This window comes from Nothoprocta perdicaria, unplaced genomic scaffold (genome assembly GCF_003342845.1).
Source record: "Nothoprocta perdicaria isolate Ctin4 unplaced genomic scaffold, notPer1 scaffold_46, whole genome shotgun sequence".
Lineage (NCBI taxonomy): Eukaryota > Metazoa > Chordata > Aves > Tinamiformes > Tinamidae > Nothoprocta > Nothoprocta perdicaria.
The window spans coordinates 1,446,662-1,471,987 of NW_020455710.1; the positions used below are offsets into that span (position 1 = coordinate 1,446,662).

The window sequence follows — 25,326 nt, forward strand, 5'->3', positions numbered from 1 at the left end:
TATTCTGTAAATAGAGTTTAACATTTTTCAGAAATTTCCCTAATGAATCTAGTCCAGTTTCTTCCCAGGGCCTCCGCCTTTTGCCCTGCCTGTATTACACTCATTTCATGTGTCTCAGCTCTCCTGGCACTGCTTGGCCTCTCAGGTCTCATAAGTTGCCCCACAGAGCAAAGACTGGGCAACTTGTGGTTGCTCAGAGCAGAGAGGTCATGGTTATGGAAACGCTGCTGGAGGGAATAGGCAGCATCTTCCCCCCGCTGTGTGAGCAAACATGTAACCATCGTACACGTAACCCCAGCGGGCACCCACACCCCTGTACAGCCCGGCACCTGCCCGGCCACCATGTGTGTTACAAAGAGCACAGTTTGACAAGGCAGAGCATTCCCAATATACAGTACTTCCTTTGTGCAGGGCCTTGGGAAAGTTTAACACAGCATGTTCCTTCACCCTAGAGTTGCCTGCATCATACAGTCTTTCAATGATAGCTCTGCTTTTGAGTTTTGCAACTCCACTCACACTGAATTTGGTTATACTAATTGAAATCCAGTACTGAGATGAGCACCTAGCATGGGTTTCAAAAATCAATGATTACTGGAAGTGTTTTAATTTTAAACCATTATTGTCACCAACTAGGGTATATGTTAAAATGAAACTGTCGGTATATACAATGCACACAATATTGTGCAGCACAGTAGTTACTTACTGTAGTAACAAGTATTGACTGGGAATTTTTTAGTGCAAATTGGGAATGTGAAAATGTTATCGAAAGTAATTTTGTGGTTGTCTTGCATGATGGATTACAGCATCATAGCTGAAAACTAATTTTACTTATTGTGTCGCAAGGATTTCTATTCCTCCCTTAGCAGCTGGAGTTCTGTGGCTTCTGTGGCAGGGATGGGCTTCTGCAGCCAAGACTCAGCATGGTCCCGGCAAAGCAGCTGGTCCCAGCACGCCCGGCTGGAGAACAGGGTGAAGGATAAGCAAAGGATGGGTTTAGAGTGAGGACTGTCACTAACACAGATAAAATACTGGGCAATAGTGTTGAAGGACAACTACCTATAGGGTGGCATGAAATTTCCAAGGACAAAATGCAGTGAGAGGCAGGTATCTCCTATTGAATATTAATGGTTAAATTGAGGTCAAGCAGATCCCAAGAAATGCTTAAGAATCCTTTCAATGCTTACTTTATCCTGTTACTGGAACAAAAACAATCCACTGGGGTAGAAAAAAAGGGATCTTTTAAACAGAGCCCAGCCAGAAGTTACATGAATATCTCTAAAGAAGATGGAAGTATTGTCTAAGGAAGAACTGTCCTTCTTTCAGAAGGACAAGTTATGAAATAAATTCATTTTCTTTCACAACAGATGCGCTCCATTAGCTTTCAGGCTGGCCTCAATTGAGGTCCAAGTGTTTGCCTAACCCCGGAAAGAAGTGGCATTTGAAATGTCCCAAATCCCATACAGAAAATTTGTGCTTGCCATTCCTCATCGAATAAATGCCACGCATTCAGATAGGCCAAAGTTAGGTAAAATTCGGCATCCTCTCAAGCTTTAGCCTTTTTATACGTAATGTACAAATGAATAGGGTATTTTCAAAGATTATTCTGAAAAAAGAAGTTTAAAGTGTCAGGTTCCTAGAAACAAAACACACTTTCTCAGAGCACTCATTTTATGCTCCAGCCCATGCTGAGGACTTGAACTCTTCTAACTCCTGTCACAAGCAGTAAAAGACAGACAAGGAGAAACTGAGTCAGGATTTGAAGGCTGAGGATCTCTACGTTCCCTACTCTGTCTTCTGCCCAGGTTTTCCCCCTTCGCATTATGCTGCTATGAACTTCAAAATGTAATAGGGCCTCCTTCATTCAATAAATAATATATTCCTTATAAACACTCTTGTTTTAAAGAGAACACATGTAAAATCTGCTATAAAAGTAGACCCCACAAAGCTGTTATAAATCTAGGGATAAAAGAACACGATTTCTATCATTTGTTAAGAAAATTGTCAGAGACAAGGCCTTTATGTAAATGAATGAGAGAGCTAATGAAATGTAATTTGTATAGAGTAGGGTTCATAAGTTCAGAAATCACCGCAAGGCAGGAACTGATCGAGATAAACAGAGCATGGGCTGCAGACACGAGCGATGCTCGGAATCCAGTAGAGTCTGCAGAGATTTAATAAAGGGAGTTTAGTACTGACTAGAGATGCAGAAGTGCATGCACATACACACGAGTGGTTTTGACCATTTTGAACTATATATGTGCAATAAAAAGCACCAATAAAGACATTGAAGTGTTGCAGTATATTACTGGTGCAAATGTACCAGCTTTTGTTTGTTTGTGTTTTTAAACAGATCTAGACCAGGAAATCTTATCAAGACTTGAGGGAAGGAAAAATGTACAGCTGCTCATGGGGAAAAGCTGCTGACAACCCAACATTTATTCGATGCCCTTTTCTTAGGCCATTCCTATGGGCAATGTGCGACTCCCTACCTGAATATGACCCTAACACAAGCATGAAGAGATCCTGCCTTCACTTGGCAAAACTCTTATTTCATTATTCCATTCGCCCTTCTCTTGCCTTTTCTTGAGATACGCTGAAATGATGATACTTTCCTCCAGTTACCTTCCCATTAATTACAGCGCATGGATTTTGACAGCCCAATTCACTATCTCTTCATAAACACTCTCCAAATGCAAACAGGCATGTTTAGTTATCTCTAGCTGTTAAAATTTAAGAGCATTTGTGCTCTGTAACACTACAGCAATGGCTTTGCACTTTCACCTGGACTTTTTTGGTTTAGAAACAGACTTTGTCTCAGGCTCTGCAAACAAATCAAATACCTGAGGGGAGAATGTAGAAAGGAAGGGACCAAACTCTTGTCAATGGTGGCCAGTTATAGGACAAAGTACAATCAACATAAATTGAAACATAGGAAGTTCCACCTCGAAGTAAGAGCTTCCTCACTGTGAGGGTGACAGAGCCCTGGGACAGGCTGACCAGGGAGGCTGTGCAATCTCCTTCTCTGGAGGTCTTCCAAATCTGCCTGGATGCCACCCTGTGCCACCTGCTCCGGGGGTCCATGCTTGAGCAGGGGGGTTGGACTGGATAATCTTTAGAGGTCCCTTCCAACCTCAACCATTCTGTGATTTTGTGAAAGCTTACAGACAGATTTCACAGCATTACAACTCCTAACCAGCTCACATGTCTCCAAGATGCACATCAGTAGTATAGTTTGGTGTGTTTATTCCTGAATATTTCCTATTAAGGAATTCCAACTGAGTTGCAGCTTTAGTGGCATCATCAAAAATCCACAAGGCCAGCATTAGCCATGAACAATGCACACAGCATAGAAAAGGCTGGCGACTTCTTTGAACTTAGAACTTTGATGTCTTCTAAAAGATACATCCATAACTCATTATATCTTGGTACATGTTCATAGGCTGAGTTCTGTTGCAGAGGGATATCTCATTAATTCCCAGAGGCTTACAGTAAAAGCCAGGACCCTACTAAAATGCTTCCCAACACACTTTTTCACCCTGACTTCAGCATTCTGAGTGCACATGCACTGCATCCACCCCCACTGTGCACATGAAAGGACAGCAGGCTTCACTGAGCAGCTTTATTATCATGCATTGACCTTAACTTTCTCCTGTGGTAGAATGGCAATTAAGTTTTAACACTTTTAGCCTTCCCAAGGCTTTGCTGAGCAAAAATTATTACCCATACCAAAATACAGGAAGTCGGTATTCACCAAATTCTGCTGCATCTAAATCAGTATCTTCAAGCAGCCTTTAGCTCCGTCTCTTAAATGAGATGCAGCCTTTCACTGTGAATACTTGGGCAGAACCCCCACAGAAGTTGTGCATAGGCATCTAAAAGTAGAATTTACGGCAAGCAAGATCACTGATTTCATGTTATTTGCTCATGTCCAAAATTCTGGAGCATTCAGAAATGTGTGCACATTATACTGTATAACTGTATAAAGCTGGCACCGAGAATCTTTTAGAATAAAGATTTGTGAAAGCACTGCTTTCTCTAGATTGCTTTTCTGCTTTATTCTCCAGATGATGCATACTTACTACAGGGGCTTAATATTGAGGAACTTTATCCAGAGACCTCTAGTTTCATTACATATGATGGGTCGATGACAATTCCACCCTGCTACGAAACAGCAAGTTGGATAATAATGAACAAGCCTGTCTACATAACAAGGATGCAGGTAAAAATAAAAAAAGATTTACTAGGTCCAGTATATACAAAAGACAAATATTTTGAATGTGCATTTTTGTAGCTTCACATATGAAATTCAATTATACCCTTTTCTGTAGGGACCTCTGCTTGCAACTTCTACAGCTTGTTAAAGTCCTCCAGAATATTTTGGAGAGTAAAAAAAATAAATACTATTTAGAGCAATCTAGGTATCTACATTACACACATACACATGCACTGAAGCTGACCCCACTTGGAGTGAGGTTTTGGACCAACTGATCTCCAAGCATCTCTTCCAAACTCATTCTCCAATTCAATGAACGAACGTGTGGGGATTCTAGCAGTGCTGTACAAAGGGAATTGAGGTTCAAAAGAGTATCTAGGACTGTTTTTAGGTTAGAAATGGATAGGCAAACTGTGACTGCTATGCCTGTTTAGGTACATGCTAGTTGCATTTTCATGTTGACAGAAATCCAGTCTACGGAGTGTGTTGGAAAAGCCTAGCCAATGTTTTCAGGCATGGAATAAGAAATATTGCAAATATCTTCAGAAAAGTCAAAAGACAAGATTGATACACTGAGTCTTCCTATTATAAAGAAAAGGATACATTATGCAAAAGAGAACAGGATTCATCCTACAGACCAAATTATGCTGTTGAGGAAACACACCACTGGAAAAGTCATAAAGTTTACATTTCTGTGTGACTCATTTTCAACCTAGTGTCTAGCTTGAGGAAGCCACACATTTAACATCAGCTGCACTGCTCCCTGGAACTTCCATTAGTGAGGTGTCTGCAGAGCTGTGAGCACATCTAACCCCTTTCTCTTATGTACTAGGATCCCCAAGGAATGCTGGAAACACCATCTGCCCCTCCCAAGCATGCAATCTGGCCTGAAAAATGCAATGAGGAATTAGAAAACAAGCCCTAATATTACACCGGGATCTTAAAACCATATTAACATTGTAAATAAGATGCCTTCAGAAAGCCTGAGAGATATTTATCTTTTTGATATTCTGTACAATTCTGCCAAGATGCACAGAATGCCCTTTGCTGCTTTTCTAAATGGGCAGAATAATTTAGGAGAATGACACAACTGAGCAAGAAGGGATCAAGCCATACATGCCAAACTCTCCACACAAGCAACTCAAACATTTCCTACAAGAAACATTTTTTGTTACATTAATGTACAAAACAAGGATTAGAGCATTTCTCTAGCCTGTGCTAGTACCTACGGGGCATAATCTCATGATACTTACTCTTTGTCACGCTTTACTGGTTAGTTACATCCTCCACTGTTAGAGTTGCAAATTGATTTCACGGAATACTTACTAATTATATGTGTACTCACACTGAAAAACTAATGCACAGCTCAAGCTTTCCCTGGAAGCTGTTAAAGATCTTCAGTTCACACAACTCGGCTACTGGATTTCTCATTTTAAACATGATTTCACTTAAAAGTTAGAGGACAACACTAATTTACAGCCTCTTATGTTCAGATTATATGTGAATGTTCAGATTATATGTGAATATTTACTCCATTCAAAAGTAGTTATTGTTTTGCTTAGAAGCAGAGGACCACAAAATGAATGGTTTTACCTTTAGTTAAGGGATCTCTTTCAATCCACCTCCAACTCCAAATCATTCAAACTCCTTTTAATTTTCACTCATTAAGCAGTCCGTTAAGTAGGTTTGTATGTTGTTTACTTACAGAAAACACCAGCATTAAAAATCCTTGTTTTGTATTTTGTATAGATGCATTCTTTACGACTGCTAAGCCAGAATCAGCCATCACAGATATTTCTGAGCATGAGCGACAATTTCAGACCAGTCCAGCCTCTCAACAATCGATGTATCCGAACTAATATCAACTTTAGTTTACAGGGAAAAGATTGCCCAAACAATAGAGCACAGAAACTACAGTATAGAGGTACGTTCTTCCTCCTGCATAATCATTTCTATGCTTACTCGGAGCTCTTTTTGCTGAAAAGCCCAAGTGTATGACAAAATACATAAATAAAAATAAATGAAACTCCTGATCTGTGAGACTGATGGTTTAAGACAAGCTTTGCATATTTGAAATAGATGAGAAAGTTTGCCCTGAAGCATACGACAAAGGGGAAAAAAAAAAGTCTAGGATGTTTTTATAAATCCTTTCTATACAGCAGGCAGAACAGGTCTCAACTTTTTAGTTGAGCCTCATTTTACAGGTTTTTTTTACCTTGCAAAGTGCATCTTCCTCTGTGTTATCAAACTTTGAAAGAAAAGGGGGTATAAGCTAGTTTTGCTGATAGCTGTTCAGAAACAAGAGAACACATTTTAGTTTGGAGGTGCAACACCCAAACTTGCACCCAAATTTTTTGCTCAACTGGAAACTTGGGGATCACACAGGAGACATTAAACAAATGAAGCAATACAAGGGGCAAAGTCCTACATCGCCACAGCTGAGGGCTTGCAAATGAACAGCAAAAATCTGCTAAATGTAATGCTAAATCTAGATAGGTTCGTATTTGGAATTTATTATTTTCATTTCATTTCTCTTTCCTTGCAGTAAATGAATGGCTCCTCAAGTAGGTGGGACGGAGCAGGCAGAACTCCTGACCTCAGTGGAATGCAACTACTGTGAATCGACATTATCCCAAACGCACCAATCTCATGCTCTCTTTGGGTTCACGACAGCATGCGCCAACATGCTGTAAGAAATGAGCTGCCATGATGGAAACTCAACTAAAAATTCATTCATATGGTCGGTGGTAATAAAAAAAATTAAAAAAATTAAAAGGTAAAAAGACAGTATTACAGTAAAAGTGATTACAATTTTGATACAGTTTTCCTGAACTAATTTAGCTTCACAAAGAAAGACTTTTCAGCCTTTGTACATATGAAATTCTTCCTCTTTCCCCATCCCAAGTTAAAAAAAAAAAAAGAAAAAAAAAAGGTGGCTCGGTACAGCATCAAAGTGGAGTTGTGTTCTGTGTGCCAAGTAATCCTTGGAAAGCTCTCATTATTTCACTATCATTAATGGATACTGACAAGACAGAACAAGATGACTGTAGAGGATACTTATTTCTAGGTTATGATCCTTCTGTTCATTTAATTAAAAGAAAGGGACAGACTTTGAGAGATAAGTATTGTAAATATATCACTGCAGAATATCAAGGAAATTGAAATATTTCCCTCTTTGTCACATATCTGTAGTAGGATTCGCCAAGATCAGAACTGATCCATTTTCTGTTTCTTGTTTTACAACAGGTCATACGTTGTGTTGGTTACTACTAACAACTCAATAAATGTGTTTAACAAATTAATTTAGTAAACTTGCTTTGGTTTTTTTTTTTTTTACTGAAATAACAAGCCTGTAGTACTTGTGGCTGCACTATTTGTGTTTTTTTTTCTTTTTTTTTTTTTTTTTTTTTCTCTTCTTCATTTAATTGTTTGCAGCCAATTTAGGCAACCCAATGGCAATTGGGAATACAGTTAACAAAGCTAACTGTAGCAAAACTTGAATTCCACTTTATGGCTTATCCTTAATAAGAATTAGTTTTCAAAAGCAGAATGCAATTGAAACATATCTCAGTTTAAAATTGCCATTTTCCCTGTTGAATCCATTACCAGGATAAGCAAATTCAACCTCATAAAGATTGGTGGTGGAAAGGGATATATTTTCTTTACAGATAAAGCAGGAGCTGACCAAGTAAAAGCGAATGCCTTTTTTTCTTGTTTATAATAGTCATTCACTGTGTTTGGTTACTGTCAAGAACTCAATAAATGTGTTTAACAAGTTCACGTAGTGCCTGCCTGACCTTCTTGTCTACCAAGGAATTGTGACTTGTGCGCTGCCCTGTCCCAGGGCACTCACACTAACCCTCACACTAACCAGGTCCTAACACGCACTTTGTAACACAGCACCATAGAGAAGATTCTGAGGTTCACAGAAAAGACCAACCTTATAGTCTGCTCTTACCACACTGAAAAAGAGGCAGTACAAGGGGCTCGCAGGGACTGAAACAAAATAGTGCAAGGAGCTTGAGGCCCAAGCTACACTGCAAATAACCTACCATTAGCATGACAACTACAACATTCAATCTTTGGCTGAATACAACAGGACACTAAGTATTAGACTAGAAGCTGAGTCTATGTTGCAGATGGCAATTGGGAAAGGTGGGAAAGCACCAGCTGGGGATTCTGTGACTTTATCTGCAACATGAATGGAGAATACATCAGGCAAGAACAAACACATAGGGTTTGGTATTCAGAGGACCCAGAGTAGATACATGGGTGTAGGGGGAACCTGGAAGGAACCCAAAGTTGTCAACAATCCCATTGCTCAATGGAAGGGGCAGAGAAATCACTGCTGCAAGAATAGAGGTTGGCCTGGGGGAACACGACACAACCCACATAGTGTTTGTAGCAGGTCCCCACCTGGAGTCCCCCACAAAGCACTCTGTTAGTACATGTGGTGCCCAATATCCAACTTGATTCTGTTTGGACATTTCAAATGACTTTCACATAGTAGCTTCATAGTGTGCAATGATCTGGAAAAGCCACAGAAATGCCACACTGAGTTACTATTTCACTGGGGATTAATGCTGTCAAATTCTGCAACTGAAATAAAGCAAGATTACCACTTTAGATTTATCTAAATTCATTTAGCTAATGAAAAACAAATATCAAGTCACTGGTAGATAATTTTTTGACATGTCATAAAGATCTTCAAATTAACTTTCAAACTTGTTGTGCTATTGCAATTGTTTCTAATTGCATTTTTGGTTTTTTGAACACTTCCATGGTAACAAGTTACTGAGAGCACAGTTCACCATGTTTCAATCTATATTTTGGACAAATATCTGTCAGTTGTTGATTCAAGTTGGTCAGTGACAGAAGGTAGGAAAGATAAGCCATTTTGAAACTTTTAATAAGTAATAAAACCTATTTGCTATTTCACTGAAAGCTGGTTGAAGGGATTTAGGAAGAGGGAGAGATATGATAGAAAAGGCTAGTCTGAGGAAAAAGTCACGCTGTGCTTCGGATTAGGTGAGGCTGAAATAGAGAAGCCTTGCAAGTAAATAGAGATAGGACAATCATTCTAAGACGCAGCAAACATATGTGTCAACATTTCCAAATCCATTCTGTGAACTAATGAACTCCATCTTGGTTTGGGGTTTTGTTTAAATAAACCAGACCAAGCTTAGAATTAAGTATCCAATGCACAGCTTACATTTCAGGAGTGCTCCAGTCCATATATACAGATTTTTTTTTCCATCTTGGGCACATTTCTCAAATGTCAAGAGCTACAGAGCACCCTAAGCAAGCCACACCTTTATCACAAAGCCTTGGAGCCAAAAGATGAAGTGACAATATCAAACAGCTGACACAGAGACCAACTTGCCATGTTTCCCAAGCCCCTGCAGCATGACAACAAATGCACACACCAATCCCTCTGGCTCGAGAGCTTTTTGCCCACACTGCTCACTAGAAATCTGGATGCACACTGAGCAAAAAGCCCCGTGCTTTGCAGTAAAAGCTGATTTGTGCTGTTATGCCCTCAATACTGTTCTTGCCTGAACCATTTGGATTACAAGTGAGATGCTTCACTTGTGGTAAGGCTCAGAACACGCACGAGCTGCCTGGCAGGGTGTAGAAAAGCGGCAGCCGTGTTCAGTGAGCAATCGGGACCACAGGCAGGCCAGGCTGCCATGCCACACACGGTAATAGACATTTAGAATCTACATCTTATCAGGGAAGTCTCAAATTCTGTAACAATATATCAAAACAGGGATCAAATTAGCATATTTATCTGACAATAAAGAGTGTGAGAAAATTCAAATTTACAGGACTGTGAAATAGGACATGTGGGGTAAAGACAGAAAGCAAACACCTTCAGCATTATTTGTACCTAGAGATATCCTGCATTTCTGTTCTTCAACTAATCCATTCCAGCCGTGAGAGCCAAAGGAGCCAACAGCTCAGGTACCTGTTTTGATGCTCAATCTTTCATTATAAAACAAAATCCTATGAACCTAAAAAAAATCTCCTCTTTCATCATTTAAAACTTAGCATATCTACTTTACAGAAAATTGAGAAGTTTTAAATGATGAACAGGGGAGAAGTTTTAAAAGAGAACAGGGGAGGAAGGAAATAGTGCTAAAAACTGAGACCTGAGATTTAGCAATGTCCAGCAAGGCCAGGAACACTTTGCTGTGCAAGGCAGGACTCACCTATTCCCATCCAAAGTCTCAAGCAAAAAGGCAAGCTGGCCAGCAAAGCGGAGAAGAACTTAAAATGCACCCAGGTTCAGGTCTTTATGAATTGCTCTACTTGCTTTGAGTCTCAGGACACTATTTCACATCTTGGCCTTAAGAAATTTCAGTAGTTAGTCACAGACCTGAGGTATAGGGATCTACTAGAAACAGGCTGTCAACAGCCAACAACATTTAAAGGACTCTGCATCCAGTGGTGCTTCAATCCATAGGGCTTTTCAGAACACTCGTTGTAAAAAGTGCTTATAAAAACACTGCAAAATCTTCCCTGCTTCCAACCGACTCTGCCTTTACTCTCCCCACTTGAATTTTCTAGGGTTTCCTACCTTGCCACCTTGACATAAGTTTCCCATTCTGACCTCTAATCAGCACTGAGGAGGGAGGTAAAGCCTCACCCCTCAAAGCCCTGATACTGTAAAAACACAAGAGGTGGCAAGTCTCTCTGTTTACTGCTGTTGGAATCAAGTGCTTTCTTGTGCATCTGAGCTACCATAAAAAGGAGCTGCTACCCCTCTCAAATGTGAAAACAGGCTAGAAAGCAAGACAGGAGTGCACCCAACAGGTCAAGAGCAAAAAGCCAATAAAACCCTTCCACATTTAAAGGATTCCTCATGACCTTTAATCACGAGAGGAGAAAAGGGTGTCTTGTCTGTTTGTTTCTTAAAGTCGTCAGGGCCAATAATACTGGAATTATGTTAAAAATGGAAAATAAAGATGAATTTTCTTTTTTTTTTTTTCGCAGCTGCTTTCAGGAACTCAACTTTCTCCAGAAGGCAAACAGTGAAGAAAAAATACTAATGCTAAATACCCACAAATATTCTCACAAATATGGAAAATGCAGGAAAAAGGCAGGTGTTTGGCATGTTCTGCTGTATATCTCAAAGCTTCAGTACTGGATACTACCCAAAAAATCTCAGAGATTTGGTTCCTATGGTCAAAAGAACACAAAGTTTTCAGGGAGATCAGCCTTAACTGCTCCACAGCTTGTTTTTTGGTTGTTGTTGCTGTATTTATCTCTGCTATAATGGCTGACAAAGCAGAGAGAGTTTGCTGCAAGAAAGGCTGATTTACTAGCAAATGCCTTACTGCAGTTCTTAGTGCACTGTAAAATTATTCAAGGAGCCTGTTTGCATGGTAAAGAACAAGAGCCATTTATAATGTGAAAACTAATGCAGGCAAACATCTTCCATTTCCTACAGCAGCAGGCTTCTATTCTAATAACTAAAGATGTGTCAAACACATAAACAGAGCAGAAAATGAAAAACAGGATAATAAATCTTACAAGAAGGGAGAAGGAACTCTTAGCATTTAAAGAGAAAAAAATCCAAGAAATATTTAAAAAATGCACATTATGAATTTAGTGAGAAGCTCCCACCAGTCCCACCACTAGAGTCAAAAGTAAACCTCAGTGGAATACAGTTACAGTTGCAAGACAAAAGGCCATGAACTTCAATAGGCAAGTAATTCAAATAGGTAAGTAACTGTAAACTACACATGGTAAATATATGGCAATATGTCAACATGATAGGGAAACTGAATATTAATTATTCAAATATGCGCTAAAAATGTCATGAAAATGTGTTAAGGAAACACAGAAGAGTCCTAAGCACATTGGCAAAAAGTGAATGTGGGAGAATGACAATAAGAAAGGAAAGATCTTTTCTCTCTGTGCCGAATTTCTCCCTTAATGATACACTAATACAGCAGCAAGCTGATTTCAGCTTTCTGCCTCCTTTCAGGCATAATTTACAATTTGACAGCAATATGAATAACAGTGACATTCTCAGACATTCCTGCCAAAGTTTTGCCATACTGAAGGCGAAGTTCATTAAACATTTATGCCTGTGTTCCACGAGCTGCAAAACACTTTCAGAACTGGAACTCCATTGACAAACATTTCACCTGAACACCATCCTCATTCCCCCACACAGAGCTGGCCAGCTGGAACGTTTGCCTTAAAAATCTAAATCACTAACTTCTGCCAGGCCAAAAGCAGAAGGAAGAGGTATTGCTCTATGTGACCTTTCCTTAAGGAACATTAACTAATTAATTAGCTAAATATCTGTATATGAATACAACCCTTGCTGCATAATCCAGAATATAAGTGATAAACCAGGTACAGAATAATTTTAACTTTCCCTATGGCAAACTTCAGGAATAGACTCTTCTCCATTTCCTTTACTACTGCTTGTCTTATAAATAAAGGCAACTTTTCCATAGGGAATCTACCAAATTTACAGCCTTAAAATATATTTTCATTTATTAGAATCTACAGTTATTTGATTTACAAAATAGAGCAGAGGAATGAGGTTCACTGCAAGGAGCTACATAAATATTGTAAAATGACTAACAAGAGATGCAGAGCAGTTGATTCCAGTTGCCCTTATGGGTATGTCACAGTGAATCAGGAGGTGCTGTGAAAGGGTAGTAAAGTTTGGTGAGTGATTGTGACAGGTCCCCCTCCATTTCCGAAGTGGGCATGTTATCATGATGAAAAACATTCCAAAGCGATTGATTTCAAATTGTTTCTCTTAATGAAAGTTTTCACGTCAACACTCATTTCAATGCTAACGTCAACATTTTTTGGAACAAGTACTACCTTGTAATATTCATTAGGGATGTCATAAACATCCCACAACATATGGTGTCTCAAAACCAATTACTTTTCTATTCAAACCATGACCTTGAATAGGTGAAAGAAAGAAAGAAAGAAAGAAAGAAAGAAAGAAAGAAAGAAAGAAAGAAAGAAAGAAAGAAAGAAAGAAAGAAAGAAAGAAAGAAACATAGATGGCTTAGATACATATTGCTGAAATTCAGGGTTATGTTGATCTGGCTCTTTTGTTTGTTTCTTACTTCTTCTACTGTAAAGAACTTTATTCTAAAAATCACTAATTAGAATATCCACCTTCCAACTCTATTTGCACTTAAGTGCATTATATAAAAGTATATTTTCAAATAGTCATGCAAGGCATTTCCTGTATTAGGAACAAAGTTCCTCTATTCAGAAGATTAATGTTAACGATTCCTACATTACACCTAGCCTGGAGCTGAAATTCCTGTCTGCATCATGATAACCTTGTAGCCCAGGCTACACCTGACCCACTTTTCCTCACTGTGTCATTTCTAAAGGTCTATCTTTCCAGGTCAATCCATACAAAGAAGGGCAGAAGAACATGAAAAGAATCTATCTCCTACTGCTGATTAATAAAAGGAATCCTTTTTGCTATATTTCGCCATTTGAAAGCATGAATTCCATATAGTCATTATTTAGTAATATCGGTTTACTGGATGCATCTTCTTCCCTAGACAAATTTGCTTACATGATTCTAACAAAAGCTCCAGGACTATTTTGCCCCTATGAAAACCTTAAGGTCTGATCTATTCTATGTCAAATATGCTGTGATGCCTCCAGAAATATAAAAATAGATGGTACATTACTGTAATTTTTCCACTTGCAATAAGCACAGGAATATCATTGAACTGCTACCAAAAAAATATATATATATTTATATATAAATAATACTAGTTGCAGAGAGTTTATAACAACTTCCTCACTTTCCGCAAGTTTTTCCTACAGCAGATTTTCTGACTTAGAATACAAACACCCCTGCCTTTAATTGCACAATTAGATCTGGGGCAATTACTGCATATAGTTGCCATTGTTCTTCAGCGAGAGTGGCTTAAATGCGTACAATCAGTCATTCTTGCATTTTAATGCATTAAAATATGTAATTACATTTAGCATATGCCCATTTATTATGCACCGTCACTAGAAATCAAGTTCACTGTGATTATATTTTCTAGCTGGTTTTTAGAAACACCAGCAGACAAAATAAATGGAGTTGTATTAAAACGGAGATAAATACACTGACATAAACCTCTGTTCTCATAACATGGAGAACATCAAATGAAAATACTCATAATTTTCCTCTCAACTTTAAAGTAACCTAGAAGCTCTGTAAAGACCAAGTATGATTAATATTTTAGAAAAGAACACTTGATGAAAGAAATTCCGGGCAAAAAGCATGTCCTGGGTATATACTGTGCAAAAATGAACAAGTGAAAAGCTTACTTGCTTCAAGAGCCATCACTATTTTTCAGAGAAACAGAGCTCAACAACGGAAGCCATCTTCTAAAATATGCTGCATTTGGAGCGTTATTTATAATACAAACTGAATGAAATGCAAGGTTGACAACACAGCAGTAGGAAATATGGTCATTCTAGAGCAGAAGTAATCAGGTTCCTGGGAATTCCCACCAGCCTGCGGCTTCGGAGCCTAATGGCCCCCCCAGGAGCTGTGCTAGTCCGGTCAGAAAGCAGTATCCATTCATTCTATTGTCTCCACTCACACCTAAAAAATGGGATGCAGCCTTAGCAACAGTTGGGAAGGGCTGAGACAAGAACACGCAAAGATTTACAGCACAGATACCACCAAAATACTGTTTCCATCTCTCCCTACATTTGTAGGATCCCTCCAGGCAGATAGAAATCTGTTCCCATCCAGTGCCATAAGGAACAGCCACTTCCACCTGACCAAGAAGGAGGGAACTAGCAAATTACCACTGGCAACGTTTACATAACAACACTTCACATCAACCTAATGATATCAGTTTTCCAGATGCTTTCCGAACAATCTACCAGTCTGTTTGCAATGGGGAAGAAGACTTAAGTGGCTAGTACACGCAATTCAAAAAGCGAATTCCAACCAAGCACGAACTTCCATGCCCAGGTCACACCTTCAAATGGTTGTTTTCCATTTCCAGTCCATTTCACTGCTTGGATATTTTCTTTCCATCTTCACTCTCCCCCACAGAGAGCATAAAGATAAGTACATTGAAAAGCATGCTGAGCAAGATCAGGTAGTGAAGAAAAAAAAATCAAAGCATACCAAAGCTTTGTCTCATCAAAGCTAAGCAAAGGCTTTCATAAAATCCACACAAACCAAGATAAACAAAATATTATGAGAAAAGAAAAAATGTTACTTTAAAACAAAAACCTCAGGTCAAAGATAAAGAGGATAGTAAAAAAAAAAAAAAACCACAGCTGCCAAACAAAAACAATTGAGTCTGTTCTTGTGACATGCTCTTTCAAGTAAGTTACTTAAGAGGCTAATAAGTGTTTCTACTAATGTTAAATAGAGTCCTTTCAGGACAGTGTTTATGTAGGGGAAATTCAGAGATGGGAGGAAAGGGGATGACAATTAAAAAAAGTCTGATAGTGAATAGAACAAGCACACACAAGGTAAGGCAAGATACTCAATAAAATATTTGAATTTTTAAATATTGTACTCCGTAAAATTCCTCTTTGTGAACAGTTTCTTTGTTAATAGTGCATAGCATATGCATGATACAATGCTAAGACTCTAGCTACCCTACTGTATACAGTAATAACCTTCCTCCTCCTCCCTCCAAATCCCTCAGAAATTGTTTTTCTTGTCCTCTTTATTTATTGCATCCTTCACCTGGACAAAAGAGAGAAACAGAAGGCTTTCTCTCCCAAACTCTAATGCTTGCTTTTATTTTTATTTACTGCCAGCAGCTGTGCAATGACTATTGCCATTCAAGGCTGCAATTCACATCCCAGCACTTTGCTCCCCTGTCTTATATCAAGGGATGAAGTACACCTTGTTTCCTGAAGTATTTTGGCACCCCAGAAATGGCTGCATTTCAATTCCATTGGGAAAAATCCGTTCCCTAATCACTAAAGCACTTATTTGCTCCCTAAGAACAGAAGGTGATACAGAAGCTGCAAGGGAGCACTTGGATATAGTAATGGGAAAAGCTGGCACTAAGACTCAGGCAGTGCAAGTGCTCTGCACACCGAGGGATGCGCAAGAAAAACTAAAATTAATGTACCTCATCACACACACAGCTGTCACTCTTGTTAACAGCTAGAAACAAGTCCAGGACCTTATCACTGGCACTGAAGTACTGACATGTCCCGTAACACAGAATTCATACCAGATTATAGCAGGGGTGTTACGCTGGCCCACCCTTTCCCTCACACATTTGATACACTTATAAACATGGAAAAGGACACAGAAGCATCACACCCATTTTCTCTGCTCTCATCAAATGGCATGGCTCACTTCAATCCACCTTCAATCAAGTTCATTCATTTGACACTTGAACCCAAAGCCCAAACTAGCCCACTGTTCATACTCATTTATAAAGCAGCATGGATAAAAGGACTCAGAAAAGAGCTTGCTCATTCTATGGCAAGCCAGGCTAGGACCTTTCACTATTTCCAGTCTTTAGGTAACAAATAAAAATGTCTCAAATCTGCCCTCCCTTGTTTCCCTCTGCATTCATAGGACATCTGCAGTGTCACCCCTCTGAGAACGAAAACTCAGGCCTGGTCCTTCATCTAGAAGATGACAAGCAACAAAGTCATCATAATGTTCTCATTAGTGACAACAGAGCACACTCTTATAAACCAGTGGTCAGAGACCCTCTAGTTCCCATTAAAAGGGGACAGCAGTGATTCTGATTTGACTACAGACTCATGAAGGTCAATTCCAAAATTGCTGAAAGAAGTTGTATTACCTGTAGGGAGTTGAAGCCTGATGAATCAGTCTTGTACCCTGAGCCTCAAATTGTCCAGACATCAAACTGGATTTCCTTATTTCTCTTAAGCTTTGTTGCATGAAGCAAATGAGCAGAGGTTCAAGTCCTAAAATCGGAAAACAAGAAAATATTACAGGTCAGGTGGAAACACAGAGTCAGGTAGAAGTTACATCATTCACAGCTCAAGAGAACGACAAACTTTGCTGAATCTATGTGAAGACTTGATGATTTTAATTAAACAGAATGCTCTCATATAAATCCACACCATATCCCCACCACTGTGGATAACTTCTGACCATTTAATTGCCAGCCACTGTAGGTTCGTACACATATGCAGTGCAGAGTCTACCACAGATGGCTATGTTTGTAATAAACATCTGCTGATATTTGTGGAGGGATTTCCAATCCATCATGCTTCTCTGAAGACAGATTTTTTGTTGTTGTTTGTTTTTTTCCTCTTTTTAGAAAAAGGAACAATGGAAACCTTCTACTGGTAAGTTCGTTTGGACTAAATGCATTAAATTCACTAGGCATGATGCTGTTCATGCACTTTTTTGACTTGTTTGTGACAAGAATGTTTTCCAAATACCCCCATGGGCTTTCTTTTTTAGCAAATAGCCTAGAGAGCTTAAGCTAAACAAGACATGGGATGAATTAAAATAATCAGAAGTCTCCACAGTATGCCAGTATACTTTGGTCAAAGGGAGATGCTACATTGCTTAAAATACATTGCTTAGAAACAAGTATCACATCCTGTAGCAATAAGAAAATATCCTAAAAGCTTCTATCTCCTGCCAGTGGTGACGTACATGGGCGCATGTCATCGAATGCATTAACATAAAGCAGCAGTGTCTGATCCCATTATGGAAAGGAAAAGGATCCAAGCTGGGCAGTTTACTAGGATAAACATCTGTCAGAACCTTTTTTTTTTTTTTTGATTAAAAATCTCTGTAGTCTGAGCTAACCCAAATGTATCTTCAAAACTAAACAAAAAGGTTCCTTTACAGTTACAGCTGTTTCTATCTAAACCTCTGCTTTCCCGATTATACAGATCTGAGTGAAGGGTTTTCACGTTCTCATTGTAGGGGCAAAGCTGATGTTTCAATTAAGGCTTTTAAATCATATGTCTGCAGAAAAGTTCAAATCTCCATCACTAATATATTTTTCCCTATGTATTCTGAAAGCATGATGAGTCTGACTCTCAATCTTTGCTTTCAGCACTTATCTCCTTTTTTCTCCTTTGGGTTCTGTATATGCATTCCCTTTCGGAATTGTTCGTGTCCTCATTTTCCCCTGCAGATTTGATGCCCATACCTTTTTTCAGTGCTGAGTACCACTGGGTTCAATTCTATCTCCTAGCAAAAAAAGAAAAAAATCTGGAGGATGAAGAAGTGCATTCTCATTTTTTTTCCAAGATAAACTTTTAACAGGTTTTGAACAAGGGAGAACACTTACAATTTCTCTGAGAAGCAGAGAAATTGGTGGTAAGAGACACTGTAAAATATGAGTGACTCTCTGTACCCAGTAAAGATGTCAGATGACAGGAACAGTGGAGTCCTTCACGTAACTGTAAAACAGATTCACAACAAGTATGGAAATGCTGATTTCCTACCTAAGGCAGACCTACAAACCCACTGAATTCCAGATATAGCCACTGCAGAGATAGAAGCCAACTTGCTACTTATGGTCTTTGCCACCTTTGCTGAAAATACCAGGTCAATCCCATCGTGATGAAGGTTGGAGTCTATCAAGAAGGCTTATGATTTATTTAATGTTACTGAGTTATCAACCATCTTATTACAGAAACAAAAAGAACCACAACTAAACATAAAAGGCACACAGAAATAAACTCAACAACCAAAAAAAAAAAAAAAAGAAAAAAAGAGAGAAATCATTCTGTAAGAAGATTTACATCACCTCCTTCCAAAACCTAAACGCAATGGGGGATGCACAGATAACCGCTGGTTTTCTGGAGGGGGATCAGACTTCACACAGCAGTGAGATGTGATGCCTTGATTCAGTAACTGCACAGTAGAGCACTACTGTTACAAGCACTAAGAACTAGCTACTTATACCAGCTAGTTTTCATATTTCAAAGAGGAAGGAAGAAAATCTCACATTTCAGATACTATGTTCCTGTGCAACCAAGCAGATCAGCTGAGTACAGGTGGCAGATTCAGACAAAATAACCCATAGGGAAAAACCCTACATTACACACTGTAGAATTATTTCTACTACAGGAAAGGTAAGGGGGATGTTATGTGCCACAAAATAAATTCTCATGGTTTTTACATTAGTGAAAATTAATTACTAAGTATCAAGAACCTGAAGCAACACAGGTTATAAATAAGGAATGAGCACCGGGTATTCATTTACACATTCTGAATGCACTGTCTCTAGAGGCTAAAGCATCTGAAGCATGCCACAACTTCAATGTATTTTTTATTAGTACAATAAGTCTATGCACCTGTATACTCAAGTTATGCTTGAGATACCAGTAAGTACACAGGGTAATACTTAATAACAATTAATACTGCAGCCAGTGTTTGGTGGTCACTGAAGAATTCAACAAATGCGTCTGCAAAGTGAATCAAAAGGTGTTATGGCAGAAGTGACACCTTAAAAGCATACTTCAAAGGCACTAAGTATTGCTGCAAATTATTACTGGAGAAAATAAACCAGTCTCCAAGGACCTAGTTCTTCTCTTCAAAGGAAAGATGATGAAAGAGAGGAGTTTAGGGTGCCTATGCACGCTTTTAGAACTGCACTGTAAAACGTAAAATAATGATATGTCCTAAGAGGTAAGCCAGCAGCTGAACCATAAATATCGTGACCAATAAACCGCCAGCTTAAACGTCTTATTTATCCCAGCTAACCTCGCTTTTAAGACAGCAATGTGACAACCATACTTTTCACACGGAAAACATCTACACTGGAGGACCACAAACCTCCCCATTTTATTTCAAAGCCCTCAGAAATTTTAAGTATAGGCTCTCAAGCCTTCTTCCCTTGTTAAATCCTCAACTCATATAGCATTACCTATACATATTCTTCCTAATTTTACAGTAAGCAATAATTGAAGGATTTTCTCTTCTTTCCTTACAGTAACCACCACTACAGCCAGATGTCCACATGAGTATCACTCCTCCCAACATGACTGAAAACTCATGCAAGAACAGAAAAGTCCTGGAAACAAGAGACTCGGGCAACCTGGTGAACTATAAGCAGGGATGATGCGCAGTGAACAATTAAAAAAAAAAAAAAAACCCAACCCTAAACCTTATGTGCTTATGTGCAAACAGAGCTTTCTTCCGCAGCTGTTTTGGGTTGTCTGGTAAGCTATCACAACATTGTTTTTCATAGCACAACACAGGAATGAAATAGGATTAGTCAAGTATTTGTGGACTGATTGACTGGACTTTCAGACACATGTTGCTTTCACATAGTTGTACAGCTTGCAGTCTGATTCACTATTCAAAAGGGCAGTATCAACTGCTATTTACATTAAAAAAATCTCAGCAGGATCGTCAAATAAAAGCTAGGAAATGCCTACAGAGCAAGCAGTACGTTCACAAATGCAGCCTTCCCTCGCTGTAGGTAGGTGACAGTGGTGGTGTTTATAATTACACATCTATCAGCAGCAATACAAAACATTTAATTATATTTCTGACACATTTATTTCTATACCCTCTGCTTCCCTGAAGTGCTAGCTATAATCACCCTGCTGGACCCTAACCTGGCACAAATCACTTGCTCAACATGGTTTATCACTACATTTATATTAGCCAGGAAATCCACAGCAAAGCAGAAAACATCAAATATCCCCTAGTCAGTATTTCATGCCCCTGAACCCAGGCATGCACCTGAGTGACACTGAAACATCAAATATCTTGCTGCAAATGCAGCACTTCACAGGTCTTCCTCAGCGCTCACTCTCCTCCTCAGATTAGAACTGAGTACCTTGGCTCTCCACAGAATAAAATAAGAGATTTCTTATATGGGCACAGAAACAAACTTTTGTTTAAGGGCTGGAACCTCTGAGATGGCAAGGACTGCAGGCCTCTTTTTCACAAATTGAAATAGCAGGTCAACCTCTCAAAGATTCAGTTGAAAATAAAGTCTTCAGTACTCTGCTATTTAACTAATTATCAGTTACTTAAGGGAGGATATAAGGGGAAAACTAAACTGCAGTTCTTTCAAATAAGCAAAACCTTGTAGAAAAAATGCTATTACCGTGCAATGTTTAAATGACTTAGAAGAAACAGCAGGAGACTATTTTGATAGGTTATACACAGTATATAAATGAAAAGTGTTTCTTCTACTGCAACCAGAACTCTGTATTGTTGGGTGAGAGTTTTTACAATTCGCATTTTTTAAGAGCCAACAGTGGCCACAGTTATGCTCAGTATGACAAGTGCTTGAAAAGCTTTTACTGAACACACTCACAGAATTAATGTGACCCCGTATGTGTCACCATCCCATTCCCAATACCACAGTATTTTACAGTTTATATATAATGAACATACCAATGAGTGATTATTCTCAGAAATTTAGATTTCAAGTGAAGCGTCATTTTACACCAAAGTTTAATTTCACAGTCCTCATATTGTTGCGCAAGATCAAACCCAAGCCAGTGACGTGCAAAATACCTGCCTCCAGCATCTGAAAGAAGTAACTTCAAGAGGCCACAGGATTAACTTTCCAATACACACTATGCAACATAATTCAATAAGTGACTCCAGAAGGGAGCTCTTCACAGTAAGGGAAAAATGGAAAATGCCTTTTCCCTAAGCAAAAAGGCAAACAGCTCTCAAAGGTCACAGACACATTTGAAAACTGCCACAATAAATTTTACTTTTGTCCCACCCTCTGCTTCAGAATTGCAACTGTTTTGCTTGGTACTCAGAGCATTTGTCCTAGGGGCTTCACTTAAAAAGAGGACACTTAAAAATACCAGTGAAGAAAGTCTCAGCAGCCAGCAACTTCCTTAGATATATTCTGTGCTAAGGGAGCCAACATTGCTTTAGCAATTCTGAAAAATACATGAATGTATGAACACATTTTATTAACTAAACAGAAAGCCTCATGCAGTAACTATAGCAATTGACTGCATCTAGCTTTCTCTGGTTTGCTGAAGGCAATAACGACTTAGTCCATATTAATCTGACATTCTGCTCTACCAAAAGCTAATAAAGAAAATCTGCTTGTGCTAACCTCTATCATCTTCATCATACACAGTTATTCAGACAAATATGATTATAGCTGGATTCATGGCAGTATAGAAGAAAACATGCATGTTCCAGCACCTATATGAAAAAACTTTCAACGGCAGCACAACAAAACATGTATTTGTGGCGTATGCAGCACCAGAGCCCATGGTCTACCTTAAATGTTCAGAGAACACTAAGCAGAGCAACATAAACATCTGCATAAGTTACTGTACCAGGGTAGATTGTGTCTTGCACCTTTATCTGTCTCAATGGGGCCATATTAGAATCTGTACACAGTAACATACGACATGAATCAGACTAAATAAATGTTGGTATTTTCCACAACTTCTTTTCTGCTGTTAAATATGCATCATGTTCACTTTCTAGAAAATAAATCTTGTGAACGGGTAAGTTATATGGTTTGCTGGGGTTTTTAATAGCCATCCGGCTTCCAAACAATTGCATTAGTACAGAAAATTGATTGCCAAGCTATTGTCTGTAATCATCATTTAAGCAACATATGCTGGTAGTATAAACAGACACTATCCTTTTACAAAGAACATACATTTCAGCTATACATTTTCAGTTTATCCTAAATAGCAGAAGTTATATTAGCACATTAATAAAAACATAAACCCTGCTCAAGTTCGACAGCACTGAGGCAATGTATTCAAATGAACTACAACACTGCTACAATCCAGACAGGTCCCCAAAAAAGCACTTTGCTGCATCATATGTGATAAGTTATCTATAGTGTTTCTAAATCAGGATGCTTAGTGTTGTTTATGAGGAAATGTGGGTACTACAAAACAATAAACTTACATGAATATACATACTTTAATAAAGCAGTTAATTCAGAAAATATACAAGGGAAGTAAAAATACATGAATGCAAAGGGGAATCTAAAGTGTTTAGGAATAACTCAAAATCTAGTTCTCTACTGAATGCAATAATAAGTTTCAGAGCCACTGTTCTACAAAAAATATATACATATTAGACTTTAAGTCAATATATTTAAGCATTAATTCAGGGCCTTAAGACATACAGATTTTCCTATCACAGCAAAAGATATCAGAGAGGGAGGAGCTGATCCTGTTTCTCAACGTCAGACACATTATTACCTTTGCCTCAGTGGCTAGGCAAAGTCTGGAACTATCTTGTAGGTGCCTCTGGATACAACAAGAAACCAGCAATGGAATCGAGGATCCTTGATAAAGTTTCGTGCAAATATACAACTGTCCAAAATATAACTTTTTAAAAGTAATTTCTTCCTGTGGTTTACAACAAGGTTTTGTTTGTTCTGTTAAAACATTTTTCTTTCCTTAGTTTTCTGTTTTCTGCAAGAAAAATCAAAGATATTGTGCAGTTAAAATTATTTAGCTGATGAATTTTGCTGAGTGTTGTCTTAGACAAGGCTGTGAGGGGAAGACAGGTTCACGTGGAACACAGAGCACCTGAAGTGTGTATCATCAGAGAAATACTATATACACTAACTAGCTTAAAATACATGTGCCAGTCGTTAAAGATAACGGCTTTTTACTTCTACGGTAGTTAAATCAGACCAAAACTGAAGAATGTGCAATGTTTGTGAAACACTAATGGTAACAACCAAACATAGCCACAAAGTAAACTAACAGCAAACTCCAAGTCTCAATAAATAAATAAATATATAAAACACACTTTCTTTGCTAGAAAGTTCAGGAAGTTCCTATTATTTATGCATTCAGTTCATCTAGGAGGACTGAAGAGAATAAATTATTCCACCACACATTGGCGGTAAATTTATGCTTACTTAACTGGCTTTGGATCTGATTGTTTCAGGTGTCAGAATAGGAAAACTTTGATGTTTAACTAAATTCTAAAATTTTGCCATCTGTTCACAAGCAATTTGCCAACAGAAGAGACAAAATTCTTTTAATAACTGTCAGGAGTTGCTCACTCCATTATTCATTGTGCAGGACTATAAGACAAAAGCAGCTCATGACCTGCCTTGACTAAAGCTGACAAATAATCAGACTCAGACATATAATTTATAGTGGTATTCAAGTGGAAAAAACAAATTCCCAGCAGGAACAAAGCTAGTCCTATAAACATATTCAAATAAAGAAGCAAAGGCTTGATACCTTCTACAAAATGAACTGGGAATTTACCACTTCACAAAAAAATGCAAATACTCACATCAGTAACGTTACTGACTTGATGGGAACTGAATACATGTCCTGTGCAAAGGGACCCAAGAGCGTGAACAAAATCTGAACAATCTGAAGCACTGAGTAGAATCTACTTGCCAAGTGCTTCCACAGAGCTGAAAGCGGCTACCCAGCTTGACTTCCTTTTTGGATGCAAGATTTCCTTCCATTCACTAATTCAAGCATGTCTCATTCAGGCTGGCTCTGCCAGGTCTGGCCAAGAAAAGGAGGACATAGCAGAGAGCTCTGTATGCAGCATACACAAACAATGTAGTTTTCCTCACCTTGAATATCTGAAATGCTGAGATTAAAATAAAAATATTTCTCAATTGTAAAAAGACGTTTCAATTTAAAAAGCTTGTACACTTTATTGTAAAGGAATTAGAAACAACCCAATTAAAGAGGTTTTGAACTCTGCTGTTTCCAAAGCATCACAACAGACATTCCAGTCTTGGTTTTTGCCAGCTGGCTAACACACTCTGCAATCTTCTAAGCTGTCTGAGCATTTATAATGGTTCAATATTCTTAAAATCAAACAACTCATAATTATAATAGGAATCTAAATTATAATTCAGCTGTAGAACAAAATGTTACCAACAGCACATGCTATATACATAAACAACATAAAGATACAGAAAGACTCTTTAGGTTTTTAGTGTTGGGAAGAAATTCTTACTTTAACTGAAGCTCTGGTCAGCAAACAACAAAGAACATCGAGTTTAAAATATTAATTTTTTAATTCATAAGGCTTCCAAAATTCATATAATGTTTAGCTGCCTCCAAAGTTCCAGTTAGATGACTAATGTGGAATTATTTGGAGCAGCACTGGTGAATTAAACTGCACATTTCGTTCAGATGAGGACGCCTCCTCCCACTAGCATTCTACTCATTTT

At 38.5% G+C, this 25,326-nt stretch overlaps 1 protein-coding gene across 1 annotated transcript in view; it reads left to right on the plus strand.

The window, feature by feature from the left end:
- CA10 (carbonic anhydrase 10) overlaps positions 1-7,541 on the plus strand; it is a 147,783-nt gene extending 140,242 nt beyond the window's left edge. The window contains exons 8-10 of the mRNA XM_026046751.1: positions 4,065-4,219; positions 5,963-6,137; positions 6,759-7,541. Of these exons, the coding sequence (XP_025902536.1) occupies positions 4,065-4,219; positions 5,963-6,137; positions 6,759-6,781 (353 nt within the window). The 3' untranslated portion in view covers positions 6,782-7,541. The remainder of the gene's footprint in view (positions 1-4,064; positions 4,220-5,962; positions 6,138-6,758) is intronic.
- The last annotated feature ends 17,785 nt before the right edge of the window (positions 7,542-25,326 follow it).